The sequence below is a fragment of the Balaenoptera borealis genome (genome assembly GCF_965194805.1).
Source record: "Balaenoptera borealis genome assembly, chromosome: 19".
NCBI classification, from domain to species: domain Eukaryota; kingdom Metazoa; phylum Chordata; class Mammalia; order Artiodactyla; family Balaenopteridae; genus Balaenoptera; species Balaenoptera borealis.
In genome coordinates, this window is record NC_138878.1 from 30193210 (window position 1) to 30208873 (window position 15664).

Genomic DNA, 15664 nt, shown 5'->3' on the forward strand with positions numbered 1-15664 from the left:
CTAGGCTGAGGAAACAGCAAGAGCAAAGGCTTTGAGTTGGGAGTATGCTTGGCATATCTGAAGAATGAAAAAGGAGGTTAATGTGGCATGAGTGGAAAGGGTGAGGAGGAAAGTGGTGGGAGATGAATTCAGAGAGGTAGCAGGGCTAGATCACTGAAGACTTTTTAGGCATTTGTAAGGACTTTAGCTTTTATACCATTCACCCAGCTGGAGTCATCACTGCTTTCTTTTATTTCACACCCTAGATCCAAGCCATCAGTAAATTCCAGGATATTCATAGATGTTTTGTTCACTGACATAACCCCAGTATCCAGGACACAATCTGGCATACAGCATACCTTGAGAATATTTGTTGAATGAGAAAGCAAACCAGTCTTAAGTCTGGTCTTACAGGTGAGTTACCCCTTGGAATTAGCTACACTGCCTCTGGAAGCACCTGTCAGAAGTTGCTTATTTTCTGCTGTATGAACACCACACAACAGAAGGGAAACTCCTAGTCGCCATCATCCTAAGTGTCTGCATGAAATTAACACATGATCCTGAAACTCAGTTTAACAGAACTTTCTTAAAGACTACAGATTCTCAGTTTCTCTAGTCTCTTAGATGAAGGTACCAATTTGGGTCAATCAACATTTTCTAAACACTTACTATGTTCAATATGGGCTGTATATTACTGGCCCATCTTCTCAAAACCAACAATCAACAGCATGACACATTCATTTACATTTATATTAAATTCTTTTTCTCAGACCTAACCAAAAATTTTGAAAGTCAAGGTCGACAAAATTTAAAACAGTAAACATAGAGATAACTTTTTCAGTTAAGATAAGTAGGACGTGAATTTTCTTTTTCACACTGGAAGCAAGTAAAACGCACCTACACACACAAGTACCAAAATAAAATAGAACTTCTGGCACGTCTGCTCCTGTACTTCCACTCTTCTGGCATGGCTCAACTCACCTTGTCAAAGTGCTGCTGCAAGATGTTTTTCACCTGCACTCTTTCAGCAGTCTCTGTTCCTGAACCAGTGTTCAAACACCTTGCGAGGGTGCCAATTTCCTCTCCAGCATCCTCTCCAAGAAAAATCCGCTCGTCTAAATTCCCGGCAGATAAAACATACTCCTCATAGGCCTTATTGATGGCTTTACTACAGGGAAAAAATAGGCAAAATGTATGCTCACAGAACTGCCAAAAATGTATGCTCACAGAACCGCCATTTCAGTTGTTTTAGGCTACTTGTTTCATTTTTTTCATTTATGAAAAATTCTAATAATTTTGTGAAAGTTAAGTTTTAGTGGGATCACTGTTAATTATAAAAACTGAGGAGTATAAAATGCAAGCTTGCTCCATTATGCTCATGCATTGTAGAGTAAGTATATTTTGGTGACAGTATTTCAGGATGGGTATCCTGTACCAAGCTGCCTGGTAGGTATACAGCTTCTGGTGAGAAGCCTAGTTATCTTTCCTAGCTGCTCCAGGCACGTTTGAAGACCTCAGTACTTCCACATCATCATTCTTCACCTGTGTAGTTCCAAAAGAATTTCTTTATTTCAAAAATCATGATCCAAAAGCTTAACTGTTAAAGCTTTAAAGAACAGCCATACAATTTTCAATAAATCTAAAACATGTGCTTCAAGTAATAGTGGATAGAATTTTTTATTGCATCCCTATATTCTGCCACAAGACATATTCTAAATTTCCAGGATACAAACAATAAAAACATGAAACTCTGAGGTTTCCTAGGTACATAATTTAAAACATTAAAGTATGTTTATAACAGAAGTACTCACAAACTCTCTCCAAAATTCCCAGGTTCTAAAAAACCAGTAAGATTTTCTTCTTTTCCCTTAAGGAGCTATGATGAAAGAAAAGATCCTTAAGTCATCGTATTAAATCAAGTCTTTGCCCAGAAGATATTTTCAAATTACTTCTTTACTACTTACAAACCTTTTTTTCAAAAAGTTTCCTAATATAGGGTTTCCAGAAATGTTCCTTTATTCCCTTTGCTTCCAAAACTAGGCCGTCATGTAAGGAACAGAGTTTCTCAATGACACAAGGTGGGTCGGAGGAAGGTTTAGAATCCTTAGCGTGAAAATCTTCAGATAGGCCTGTGATGGGTAAAATCACAGAGATAGCAGGTAGCATTCCATAAACCAAACTGTAATAAACTAAAATATAAATAATAGAGAGTCTAATCAGCACTTGAGTTAGCATATGAGTGTACAGGAAATAGTGTAAGGGCCTAATTTGACTCTATTTAAATATACTTCAAAAATAGCAAATAGAGGAAAAGCGTATCACTGCTCAAAAGATTTTGGTTATTCAGTTATCTACCTGGAGATGGTTAAAAAAGAAAAACTAAAAAAATAATTTAGTATATTGCTATAAGATCTAAAAACCAGAAAAATAAAATTTTGCCAATAAGCGTTACATTCAAATAAAAAATAGTACTTTGAAAAAAATTACTGTTCAAAGTACATACTCTTTATATACTTTAATTATATTATATGTATTTATCATATTAATTTACAGCCCTTCTTGTTCTAGACTCAATGCAAGAGAAATAAATAAAGAAGAGGGAAAAAAATGAAGGGAAGCAGCTATATAGAAATATAAAAGGGAGTTAGGAAGGAAATAAAAGAAAGGACAGAATACAGAGAACATTAAACTTACCAAACCAGAAGCAACTGAAGTAATTAACTCCACTAACTTTAAAAATCTACCCTGAGATTCAGACAAGCTGAAATTCTAATTGTAACCACCCCACAACTAACAATCACTCAGAATCCTACCAAGGTATTACTCAAATAGCAGCAGCATTATATACTAGTTCAATAAATACTTTTTAATATTTGCTTTATACATCATAATTTGGTCTCTTACTGTATATCATTCATAGAAATTATATACCTTAAAGCCTACTAAATGGATTGCCAAAATAACTATCATTTCCAAACACCTTTTAGTTTAGAGTTGAAAATTCATTTTACTTATTTTAGAATCATAGCTACTCCTCTTCTATAGAAAAGATCTGAAATGGAGATTCTTTTAATAAATCTGCTTTGACCTCCTCCTGTGAGTCAGGCATGAAACTTGCCAATGTAGAAAACCACCATCAGCTCTAATGTCATCTTTGCTACTCCAGGTTTTTAAATTCCTTCTTCTTGTTGAGTATATATTTCAGAAACTTCTAAAGTTGTCATCTAAGACTTTAAACTTTGTGATATTTGCACTTTCTTTTTCCATAAATATTTTTACAGAGAGCTCAACTCCTAGTTATAAATACTCTGGATAACTACGGTGATGAAGCTTTGAAAAGCATTTATGTTCTCTGATGCTAGGAAAGCTGTAGTATGTGTACAACTCCCAACAGTAAACATAAGGTAGAAATGTGAGTTGTCTGATAGTCTTTGATTTACAAACTTACCTTTAAAATTAGGGTTCACAAGTTCTTTACGATTGGAACATTGAAGGGCATTTCCATAAACTAAGTCCAAAGCACACAGCAGAAGATGATAAGAATTAACCAAATCGTCACTAATCATGGGGAAATTACCTACAGGATTATAAACAATTATACAGTTAAATTTGCATCAACTTTACAATATTTTTAAAATAATTTCTTCCTTTAATTAAAATGACATTATACAACAGTGTACAAAGCTGACTCAAGAGCTACAGAAAGTGTTTTGGCAAATTTACAGTTTGAAATATTAAACTCCTGGAAATTTATTAAACGATAAGTGTAAGACTAAGAAGCCTGCTGGCCGTAACTAAGACCTGGCGCAACCAAATAAATAAATTAAAAAAATAAATATTTAAAAAAAAAGAGTTTAAGAAAAACCAAAACTTTACTAAAAATGCCATTCATTAATATTCATTAAATAAGCATGTATTAAATGCCTAGTAGATGATCAAAATTTTATCATCATTGGTTTTTCTTTTGAAAATTCTGAACACAAACAACTTCATAAATTATCTCAAGTTGTAAGAAAGTGTTTGGTATGAAAATATTTTTCTGTCAAGAAAACTGGTAGAAATACTTAGATGGGAAAAGCTGAAAAAATGATTAATATAATTATTTTTTCATGTATGTATTTTAAAAAGACCAGAAACTATAATCAGACTCTTAACAGTAATATTTTAAATACTTTTTGATGTAGTAATACAAGCTCATATAAATTAACGCAACAGGACCACAATAAAAGATATTTCAGTTCTAGAGATAGTATGCCAGGAATAACTGTTGATGCTTGGTAACAAAAAAATAAACCAAAACCTAAACCTAAAGAAACATGTCATTTCTGTAGTTCTGGTTTAACTCTAACATTGAAAACAGCTTTTATAGGCAGTTAAAACAGTTTTATTATTCTTAGAAATTAAGAAATACTTTTAGATTTTTTTGTATCTTTAAGCATTAAACACTGCATATATATGCTTCATATTGATTTTACACTCTTATAACATCAGATGAATTCAACTTAAATAGCTAACATACATCTGAAGAATTATTTCTAAACCTTGACATTTTCACACTAAATGCCTACCCAAATGCATACACACACACACTCACACTACTTTGTTTCAGGCTGTTTTCTTTCCTTTCCTCTAAAGAAAGTTACCACTTACCTCAGCATAGCAGGATAAGCAATTCTTTTTTTTTTTTTTTAATAGATGGAAATATTTCAACAAATCAATTTAAATGGATTAAAGAGAAAAAATAGTTTTCTGCTGCCAAAAAGACAAATGATAATTAATAGGCTAAACTTTGCATTGATATAACCAAACTAACTTGCATGGTTTCACAAAAAAGATGCTTAACGTTAAAATATACTCAATTCCTCAAATGTAAAACAGGAAGTGGTACCTACCAGTTTCAAGCTACAAAGCCCTACACACTGACAAGCCTAAACTTGTCGCTGGTGTGTACCTGCCATGGAAGGAAATAACTGGCAGCACAGTGACTTCTAACAAAAATCTGAAATGCCCCTAAAGATCAGAATCTAAACTCCAGGACTCTCCCATCATGACATACTCTACATTTCAAATCCTGACTTTAGAAATAAATCTCACTTCGTGAGATATTTTATCTTTCAATCAACAAAGATAATCTGACTGAAGACTTGGGATAACATGTAATACAGGAAGTGGCACCTAACGGTCTTCAGTCCACAAAGCCCTTCATGACAACAAGCCCAAACTTGTCACTGGTGTGTACTTGCCATTGGAAGTCAACAAAGATAACAGGCAAAAGTTAGCTTGTTTATCAGGAATGAGATAATCTGGGATGCCCACTGTTGCAGACAAAGTCATGAAAAAGGTGTGTATAAGAGTACACCTTCCCCCAAATAACTAAATCGAGAACTGAATAAAACCAACTAAACTACTCTATTGGAAAAGATCCTAGTGAATCATAAACGATCATAGAGCTGGATCGTGGGTAGACAAAGGCTCTTTAGACCAAATAATTATATACGGAATTAATAATAGTAAGGTAAAACTCAAACACTGAGTTAATTGTAGAGACAAAAAATATGCCACCCCAGTTGATCAAGTGAGACCAAAACCTAAATAAAGACAATACACTTCTTTTCCAATAATTTATATAGTACCAAATACTTACGTCCAAGTATACATATGCCATAAAAGACATAAAACAGATAAAAATCCTATAAGTCAGATATACCTGCCCATAATCTACTGTCAAGACTAATATCATAATATAACACCAGCCACAGTAAGCCAAGTGGTAGCAAAGGTTCCAACCACCATGAAAACAGTTTATACGCTCTTAAGTCTTTCTAAATTTCATGCCACTGATCACACCACCTTCATCTCCGCTAAAGAAACATCCAGTGTGATGGAAAGCAAAAATAACCAAGAGCTTATTTTTGACAAAAGAAAGATTTTTCTTTTCAATCAAGCATGCAACTCAGGGAAGGAAGGATAAATTCTAACCTAACTAGCTAGAAAGGACCAGCTACAATCAGACAAATCGCACTGACACCAAGGGAGCGACACATCCCTGCTAGAGGGCCTACACATGCAGCATGAAACCAAGAGCTAGGAGATGTGGATTCAAATCCTAGCTCTGTTTCTAGCAGCTAGTTTCTGGGCCTCAGTTACTGACTCTTTAAATAAGTTGGGCAAATTGAGCTAATAATGAGAATCTCTTATATTTATGAAACACCTGCCAGCTCTAATAATTCTTTGATTCTAACTTTGCATTTTATTGGGATATCTTAATGGCAAAGGCATTCTATATAATCTATAGAAAAAGCTGTGTAACTGTACTTTCTGCTCTTCTATATATTAGTAAGAATCATTTCTACATAGAAATACAGAGAGGAAAGAACCTGCTGTATAGCACAGGGAACTCCACTTTGCTGTACAGTAGAAACTAACACAACACTGTAAAACAACTATACCCCAATTAAAAAATAAAAAAAAGACACTATGCCTAGGAATAAGCTGCATAAATTTACACATATTTTATATTTCATTTCAATAAACTTAGTGATAGTCAACTCATTCCTGATTAAAAAAAAAAAGAAATACAGAGAGGACAATAATAATAATAAAAATGTATTTCACTGAATGCAGACCTTGGACAGGTTAAGTGAGAAGAGGAGGCAGAGAAAATAAGTTGTATCTAAAGGTATTTGATCAAGCATATTTATCTGAACAAGATGTAAAAAGTAATCTGAACTACTCTGAGAACGATCAGTCCCACTCAATTAAATAAGACATGTCTCGTGAAAAATACAGCACAAGATATAAGCACAGACACACTAATGTGTTTCACTCCATAATTCAGAGATAATGTGCTTTGGAAAAAATGTTGTGTAAGAACAAAACGAAGGATTTTCCATTTAAGGAAGGAAGTTTGGGATACTGTAAAGAAATTCAAAAAACTCTTGTGAAAAGGCAATACTTAAAAAAGAACCTGGGACTAAAATCCTTGAGAAATTTTTCAGTGAGAATCTTTTCCTGATACACATTATAGGGTGACAACAGTAGTACCTGAACTTTTAAATAAACTAATATTTAAATAAATATCACTCTTTCCTTACCTTTTGCATATATAAAAAGCACCCAACAAAAATGGAAAACTTCAGACACGGTACAGGGCTGTCGCCTTTGGGGGAGAAAAAAGTTATGAGATAACAGAAGAATCAGAAAAAGACATGACAAATGACTGTAAACTAGGTGAGAAACAAAACCCACAGTTAGAGGGAGTGACAGCAGATTCATTTCACATGGAAAATGTGCAAGAGGTTCTGCTCCAACCAAATACTGGTAAGGGAATAGCTGGGAGCGAGGGAAAGCACTCATCTTAGAAGAAAATTCTGAAGAACTGTAAAAGCTTTTGCAGGTCAAGATAAGTATGGTAGAAAATAAAACAAGTAACAATAGTTCTTCTGATGACATCAGCAAGGCTAATGTTGCTTTAAGACCCATGTATGCAGGCAGATATTCCTCCAACTTTTTTCCCCTCCATCATAGTTGATGAAATGTAAACCCTCCCTCCCTAAAGACATTCCAGATTATATATCGAGTCACAAAAGGATTTTTTTTTTTTTTTTTTTTTTTTTGGCTGTGCTGCACGGCATGTGGGATCTTACCCCGACCGGGGACCGAACCCGTGCCCCCTGCAGTGGAAGCTCGGAGTCTTAACAACTGGACCGCCAGGGAAGTCCCACAAAAGGACTTTTTAATGTAAATTCGGGGCTCCCCATAATTCCTTATATTTCTATCATTAGGAGTACCTGTTGCAGGGAGGAGGAAGGGGGAAAATAAAAGAGTACGTGTTATATTTGCTAAGTTGTTTGCCACAGGGAGTTTCAGACCTGTTTTAAACTTGGCTTTTCTACCAAATCCTCTGCCAATGTTTAGATAAGACATCTGTTGGCTCCATATCCCAATAGCCTTATTCTACCAAGGTGCTTTGAAGAGAAGAATCTGAAGACTGGGGTTTAGTTCCCGCACTGTCATTAGCTAAGTACACTTGCTCTCCACGTGCCTTAGTCTCTCCATCTGCTAAAAGATCATTCTACTTGGGTATAATACTGTATTTAATTCACCAGTCGATGGCAAGGATTAAACGTCATTGCCCTGCTTTAAAAAGTAGCCTCCCCACCATAGGCACATGATAAACTATCTAGTTTTGATACCTAGCAAGATAAAAGTCAAACATTTTAGAAGCCATTCTAACTTACAGTTATAAGATAAATAAGTCCTAGCGATGTAATGTACAACATAAATATAATTAACATTGCTGTATGTTATATATGAAAGTTAAGAGAATAAATCTTAAGAGTTCTGATCACAAAGAAAAATTTTTTTCTATTTAATTTTGTATTTCTAAGTGAGATGATGGATGATCACTAAACTTACTGTGGTCATCATTTCATGATGTATGTAAGTCAGATCATTATGCTGTACACCTTAAACTTATATAGTGCTGCATGTTAATTATACTGCAATAAAACTGGAAGAAAAAAAAAACCAACATTCAAGCCACTCCAAAAACTGGCTCTAGAACTCTAGAACAAACTTAACCTACTTAGCCAAATTTCCTCCTACTTTGCTGCTTTGGTGTCTTCATTCTTCATCCTCTGCATAGAAGGCTACCTGTTATCTCCAAATTCACCTATCAAAATCCTACCCATCCTTCCAGACCTATTTCTGCTTACTCCATGGAACCTTACCTAACTGGCTTATACAGAGTGGCTTATTTTTGCCTCAAAAGTCCTACATTTCTATTCTCTTTTGCACTTATACATGTCTCTCCCTGACTATACTTACTGTAAGCTCTCAAAAGACAGTGACTCCGGGTTTTGGTTTTGCTCTCTTTTTTTAACATTTGTATCCTACATACAGTAAGCTCTCAATAAATACTCAGTGACAAATTTTCAAAGACCAGTGTGTGAGATGCAGTACTGAGTCGTGGTGAAATACATGGGTTCTGCAGGCAGACTACTTAAGTTTCAATAAGAGCTCCACACTTACTGTGTGACCTTGGCCAAATTACTTAACCTCTCAAAGGCTTGTTTCCCCCGACCTGTAACAACAGTATCAACCTCATAAAGCCGTCGTAAGGATTAACTGAAGTAATACATGCTTAAGTCTTAGAAGAGTCCCTGCCCCATAATAAATACTCAGTAAATGGTATACATTACTATTACTAATATTAGCCAAAAGTACTAATAAAAAGTATACAGGGTGATATAAATGTGAAATTTTTAGATAAACTTACCTTAGAATTTTCTGAATTAGAATTAAGTAGTACATACACCCTAATAAATATCAAAGCAAATACAATCTGAAATCATTTTCTACAACACTTCAAAGAAAGAAGATATTCTACATCTTTCTATAAATGATCATATCAGCCTCACTTAGACTCAGAAACAAGCTTCTATCCAAACTTTAGAATACTTAATTATAAATAGACAATTCCCTAAAACTGCAAGCAAACTAGACCAGCTGCTTCCGTATCAGTGGGGTCGAGTATAGAAAAATGAACATTGTTTTATTTTTTAAAGCTGCTCACTTACTGTAAACATCCTTCACAGTTTGGGAACATTTTTATATTGAAAGAGAAGCAAACATTATTCATTCAATTACAATAACTCCTTTTCCCCTACTTTTCTTGTCAACCTTTTTCTAGTTCTATTTTAAGAACAAATTTTCATTTCTACTTTATGAAGAAACTTTCGTGATAAAAGTAGAGACTTTGTATCCCATAATTGCCCTTATCTACCAGGAAAGATGGAAAACATCAAGCCAGAATAAGTTTACAGACTTGCAGACATAGTCAGAAGCAGAATTTCATAATAGTTTCAGTTTTCAGTTCCACTATTCTCCCCCCAATCCAGTTTCTCTACTTTTCACTGGCTGTAAACATCAAAATACATAGAGAAGCCTTTTCAGGGGGATTTTTTTACTATTCAGTTTGACATAAAAGTCAAATAAAGAAATAGTCTATATGCATTATAATACATAGAAAATAATAGAAATAGTCAATATCGTCGATAATAGAAAATTAAGTAGTCAAATTCTATACCCAAGATTGCTAACTGGTGAGAGTATCTAAGGTCTGATTTTTGCATTTTCGGTTGCTTAAATGAAAAGGGAAAGTTTATAGAAACAGAGATTCCACACATTTTGCAACGTGAAAGAAGCCAAACTCTTCAGAGCTAACATGCAATGAAAAGCAAGAAATTATTATTGGAGAAAAAGATTACTTATGAAATCACATTTGTTTCTTAAGACCAGCAAAATAAACTGAGGGACACAAACTAAGGGATCAAAACTGTAGTACAGACAAATGTGTATTCCTGCTCAACAAATATAAAAACATACCTCTGTTTTCTTCCTCTTTGTTGACGAGGTTGCTCCTCTTGAGGATATTTAAAAATGTCCTGAAAAATGGGTTCATATTTCTTAAAGATTACAGCAGAAACAGTGAAGTTTCTTTCTAATCTCTCAGTCCGTTCTCTGAACTGTGCGGGTAGGTTTGCCATGTCTTCCCATTTCTTCATCTTGTGAAAAAATTCAATTAAGCTGATATTAAAAATAAAAAATGAGATTTTTTTTTTTTGTAATTAACACAAGGGTAAAATATACAAATTAGATAATTAAAAGTAAATCGAAATTAACTCATTAAATTATATTACTTTTAGACAGTGATATAAAATCACAACTCATGCCTCTCTGGCTAGCTTAATCTCACAGATTGGTTTATGTCTCTCAACTTCCAAATCTAATTTCCCTAATCTCTTTTTCTGAGATTACCTAAAAGTTTTTAAAAAGTATGAAATACATATCAATACAAAAGAAGTGGAAAATAAGTAGTTAACCAGAGAACATAACCAACATTCATGTAACAATTGCCAGATTTAACAAATATTAACATACCAAATAAATTTTGCCATGTTTGCTTCAGATTCTACAGAAACAGCCAAAGTTCCCTTTGGACTCTTCTTCCCCAAAGATAAGCACCACTGTATAGTCTGAGTCTTCCTATCCAAGTTTTTACACTTACTATGTGATTACATATGTAACCATAAACAGTTTAGTAGTATCTTTTGTATGTGTGGCTTTAAAATTTTATATAAATGGTATCATACTGTAAGTAGCATTCTACAACTTGTTTTTTCATTCAATAATGTTTATGAGATTAATGTTGCTACGTGTAGATCTAATTCATTCATTTTATTTGCTAAAAATATTCCTTCATATGAACTACCATTTTTTGCGTTCATTCCCCAACCAATGGAAATTGAGGTTTCTAATTTTTCACTATAACAAAAATGCTGTAATGAACACATTTCTGTACTTGTATGCTGAAGTTTCTTTAAGAACTACCCTGAGAAGCAGAATTGCTGAGTCAGAGAATATGCATCTTCAACTTTACTAGATACTGCCAAATTTTCCACTAGAGTGATTGTGCCGATTTATACTCTCTCCAATGTACACCAGCAATACAGAGTTCCTGTTTCCCTACATAATGACCAAACTTGGTATCATGAGACTCCAAATTTCCCCAATCTGATGAGAATGAAATATTATCTTATTTTTACTTCGAATTTCCTTGATTCCTTGTGAGATTGAACATCTTTGCCTACATCTATTAGCTATGTGAGTTTAGGCCTTTGTGAAATCATATACTTCTCCCATTTTTTAGTAGCTATTTGTCAATTATTTAACTATTTGTTAGTAGTCCTTTATGTAATTCTGGATACTAATCTTTTGTTACACTGTAAATATCTTCTCCCAATCTGCTCTTTCTTTTTAATCCATTTAGTCCATTACAGCAGAGAAGTAAATAATCTGAACCCATAGGTAAAAATTTAAAAATAAAAATTGAGCTTTCGAATTGGAAATAAAACTGAAGTCTGAGATATTACTTGCATTAAAATATTCGGTAAGTTTAGTTTACTAGAGTTTATAATGATGATTCCATAATTTGACCTTTGCTTCTAAAGTCCCTTGTCTGTCATTTAACTGGATGAGTCTGCCTCCACTTTTCTTCTTTGTAATGATTATACTTTGCACCTTATTTAAGTCCACTTCTGCAGATTTACACCCCAGGTGTTCAACTCTTTACACACTGCCTCTTGTTCTTAGGCCTAAATATAACTCAGGATGGAGTTCAAGGTTAATAAATAGACTACAGCTAAAAGATTACATTTCTTGTTAATTATTTTAGTAGTAAGTGATTTTTTTTTTTAAACCACTAGGTCCATAAATTTTGACAGTGGCACTTCCTCCAAAATGCCAAACATCCTTTTTCTACCAATCTTTAATAAGTCATGAGAAAATTAACCCAAATGGCACAAATAATAAATGCAAGCAATTCAATTACACAACAGATAGAAAAAGCAATTTCTGCCTCCTCTTTAGATACAAGTCCGGTACATGTAGTTCTCAGTTTAATACCATATAATATTTACTTTCTCAATTTAGAGTATTTTTACTTAGAATTCTCCCAATATTACACAATGATAAGTCATAACCTAATAGTAAACGCTTCATAAAGGTGCCAAATAACGTTAAAATTTAATTATTTTTCACCAAAGAAATAAAATATAATGGACACTAACTTAGATGTGGTAAAGAAAAACCATGACTTAACTTCTAAATTTAGCACTCCATAGGTACAAATGCTTGGAAAATGATAAAGAGAATTCCTACTGTCACTATGCTTTTATATTAGTCACACTCTACAAACTCTGACATAGTTACCTCTGCTCTGAACATCTCAGGATTCTAGTTAAAGATACATAGTTTCCTTCAACTGTCCCTTTGCTTACAGTTGGCACAGATTTTCTGCAAGCCACATATAAGGCACATGCTAACCAATGAAGATCATTTCCCTGTAAAATAAAAGAAAATTGATTTTTAGCTAATGAACTATATATATTTCAGTATGAAAAACTCGTTTAAATTGAAAGTGTTATTTATATGTTTGTGGAAAATTGCATTTTCAATGATGTCCCTGTCCCAAACGCTCTTCTTACAATGTGACACTGACATTCTTCCACGGAGAGGTTGAAGTCTGTGTTCTCTCACTTTGAACTGTCTCAACCAGTACCACAGGTGAAAGTGATGCTATGTAACTTTCAAGATCATAAAAGGCAATACAGATTCCACCTGGTGCTCTCTCTCAGGACATACACCGTGGAAGTCCCAACATGGGAGTAGATCACCTTGGGCAAATTACTTAACAATTGTGGAGGCTCAATTTTCTTACCTGAGGACCGTGAGAATTGAGAATTACAAGTATAAAGCACAGAAAATACAAGAAATCAAAAGATAAAATTCTATAACCACTATCCTATATTAAATATCATATGAGCTTTATCTTCCAGGGTACACACTTCCATGAGACTGACACCCGACATTATCTTACAGCATACCTGACTACTAGTTCCACAAGGGCAGGGATTTTATGTTTTGTGCCTTGCTCTATCCCCAGCACCTATGTAACAGTGTCTGGCCATGAACAGGTGATCAAAAAATATTTGGGAAATGAATGAATATTCATTCACTTATTGGGTAAACTGAGCTAAGAATCTGAGATTGAAGTCTTTAAAAAACTGAGAAATCAAACACATATTTTTAAAAATAATTTACTAACCATCTATTATTTGTCACTGGCTTATATAACCCTGGGCTTCACACAGCTTAACCACTGTGAGTTGAAATAATGCTTTTTCTATCTAATTTACAGGGTTATCCTGAGGGTAAAATAAGAGCTTATTTGGAGGCACTTATGCCCATCACCAAAAAAGAGTCCTTCTCTTTGTCTGCCTACAGGAACCACTAGGAAAGAAACAAGAACATGGCCTACTGAGCCAGATCACCAAAGCATGTGAAAGAGCTTTGTAAACTCCAGAGCACTATCGATACGGTGCTTCGTGCTCCAGAAACTCCACGTTACCTTATTTAACCATCAGAACAGCCTTGTAAGGTAGGTACAAATATCTCAAAGTAACATACCACAAAACTGAGTTTGCAATGGTTAAGTAAATTGCCCAAAGTCACCTAGGTCTGTCAGGTTCCAAAGCCAGTATATTACTAGCTTCCCCCCCTCCCCGCCCCCCGTAGATGTAAAAATGGGAAGAAGGAACTGAATTAAAATTCTATTAACGCAAGAATAAAAAAAACCTTCGTGAGTGCCACACAGGCAAAAACACCCTCTTACTGTTAAATAACACCTCGGTTAGGCCTTCCCATTCTGAGTCTATTTGCCCTACCTACTCTTTCCACAAACTATTCAACAACTTAAAATCGTACGGCCTGCAGTTTAAATACCACTCACACAGGCAAACAGCGGATAAACAATGCAGACTTCCGTGTCACTTCCCATTGGCCCATAAAGGGGAGGTGCCTACAGGGTTGAGCCTCACTGGCTAGAATAGCCATTTTTCTCAGCTGCAAGCCCCGTCGGAAGAAAGGGACAAAACATGCCTAGATCGCAGCGACTATAAGAGTCCTGGGCAATGTCTGGGGTGACCAATAGGTCCTCAAAGTCGTCGCGGTCCTTACTTCCTAGAGACAAATTCGTGTCTTTATCCAGGCGGGAAGAAAGCCCGTTTCATTTGCGCAGGGGGAAGATTCGTCTTTGTTCACACATACATAAACACAGCCCGAAACGTAACGCCTTTACTCAAACGGAGGCAATGGCCTGGACAAAGGCAATTTGGTACAGTTCAAAAGGAACTGAAGGAGAAGCCCGGATACGCAGGCGCTAACATCGGGTTAATTTCAGCGCTAACCCAGGCAAGCCTCCGCCCTACCCCACCCGCTTCTGGGTATGGTCTTGACAACTGCATCTGTTCATCCTGCCAACAAGGTGCTTGTGTTTTTGTAATCGGACTGCAGCACGACCTCAGCCTCACGGTGCTACTTTAGAGCAAGGGCTGTTCCCGCTTCGGAACCGGAGAGGGAAGAGCAGCGAGACAGGGTTCACTTTCAGGGCCACTACAGAGCTTTTCAAAAGCCAGGTTTCCAGGACGAAGGTGCGCAAAGAGGATTCCCTCCCCGCTCCAGGCTGGGGACCCAGAGAGCCGGGGCCGGCCGGGGCGGAGGAGTCCCCCCTCCCCCCCCCACCGCAGGGCGCCCGAGCCGGGGAGACAAGGGGCCCCATTCCCCGAGGCGGGGCGGGACCACTAGGCCCGGAAAGCCGCTGCTCTCCTCCCCCCGGGCGCACCTCCAGCGTGTAGCTCTCGCTCATGCTCCGGTAGCTGTCCCAGGCCTCGGCCCGCGCCGCCTCGTCCATGTTCAGGCGGCTGCACAGCTCGTCGAACCGCTGTTGGGTCTGAGGGGCCGGCGACCGGGCCGGCTGCGCTGCATCCTCCGCCTCGGCATCGTCCCCCTCCTCCTCATCATCCGAGACCGCCGCAGCCGGAAGGGGAGGGGGGAGCGGCGGCGGCGATTGGTTGCCTCCCGACGGCATAGCGCACACCTGGGCGGCGGGGCCTCAGGTGAGCCGAGGGCCTGGGCCCCCAGCCATTCAAACCGCGAAGCGCCCGCCAGTCGGCCGACAACTTGCCGACTGCGCCGCGGCCAACGGCGCTGGCCCACACATCGGTGCCCGTAGTTCCGAGCACGGGTTGATGGGAAATGTAGTCCAGGCTGGAGGCCCACGGGG

General features: G+C 36.7%; 1 protein-coding gene across 2 annotated transcripts in view; it reads right to left on the reverse strand.

Annotated features, from left to right (window-relative positions):
* RBL2 (RB transcriptional corepressor like 2) overlaps positions 1-15604 on the reverse strand; it is a 54263-nt gene extending 38659 nt beyond the window's left edge. For both annotated transcript variants that reach the window (XM_082366613.1, XM_082366612.1), the window contains exons 1-8: positions 15224-15604; positions 12754-12884; positions 10369-10569; positions 7074-7138; positions 3428-3556; positions 1948-2108; positions 1791-1855; positions 961-1147 (exon numbers count right to left, since the gene is read on the reverse strand). In XM_082366613.1, coding sequence (XP_082222739.1) covers positions 961-1147; positions 1791-1855; positions 1948-2108; positions 3428-3556; positions 7074-7138; positions 10369-10569; positions 12754-12884; positions 15224-15469 — 1185 coding nt within the window. In that variant the 5' untranslated portion in view covers positions 15470-15604. The remainder of the gene's footprint in view (positions 1-960; positions 1148-1790; positions 1856-1947; positions 2109-3427; positions 3557-7073; positions 7139-10368; positions 10570-12753; positions 12885-15223) is intronic.
* Between the last annotated feature and the right edge of the window lie 60 nt (positions 15605-15664).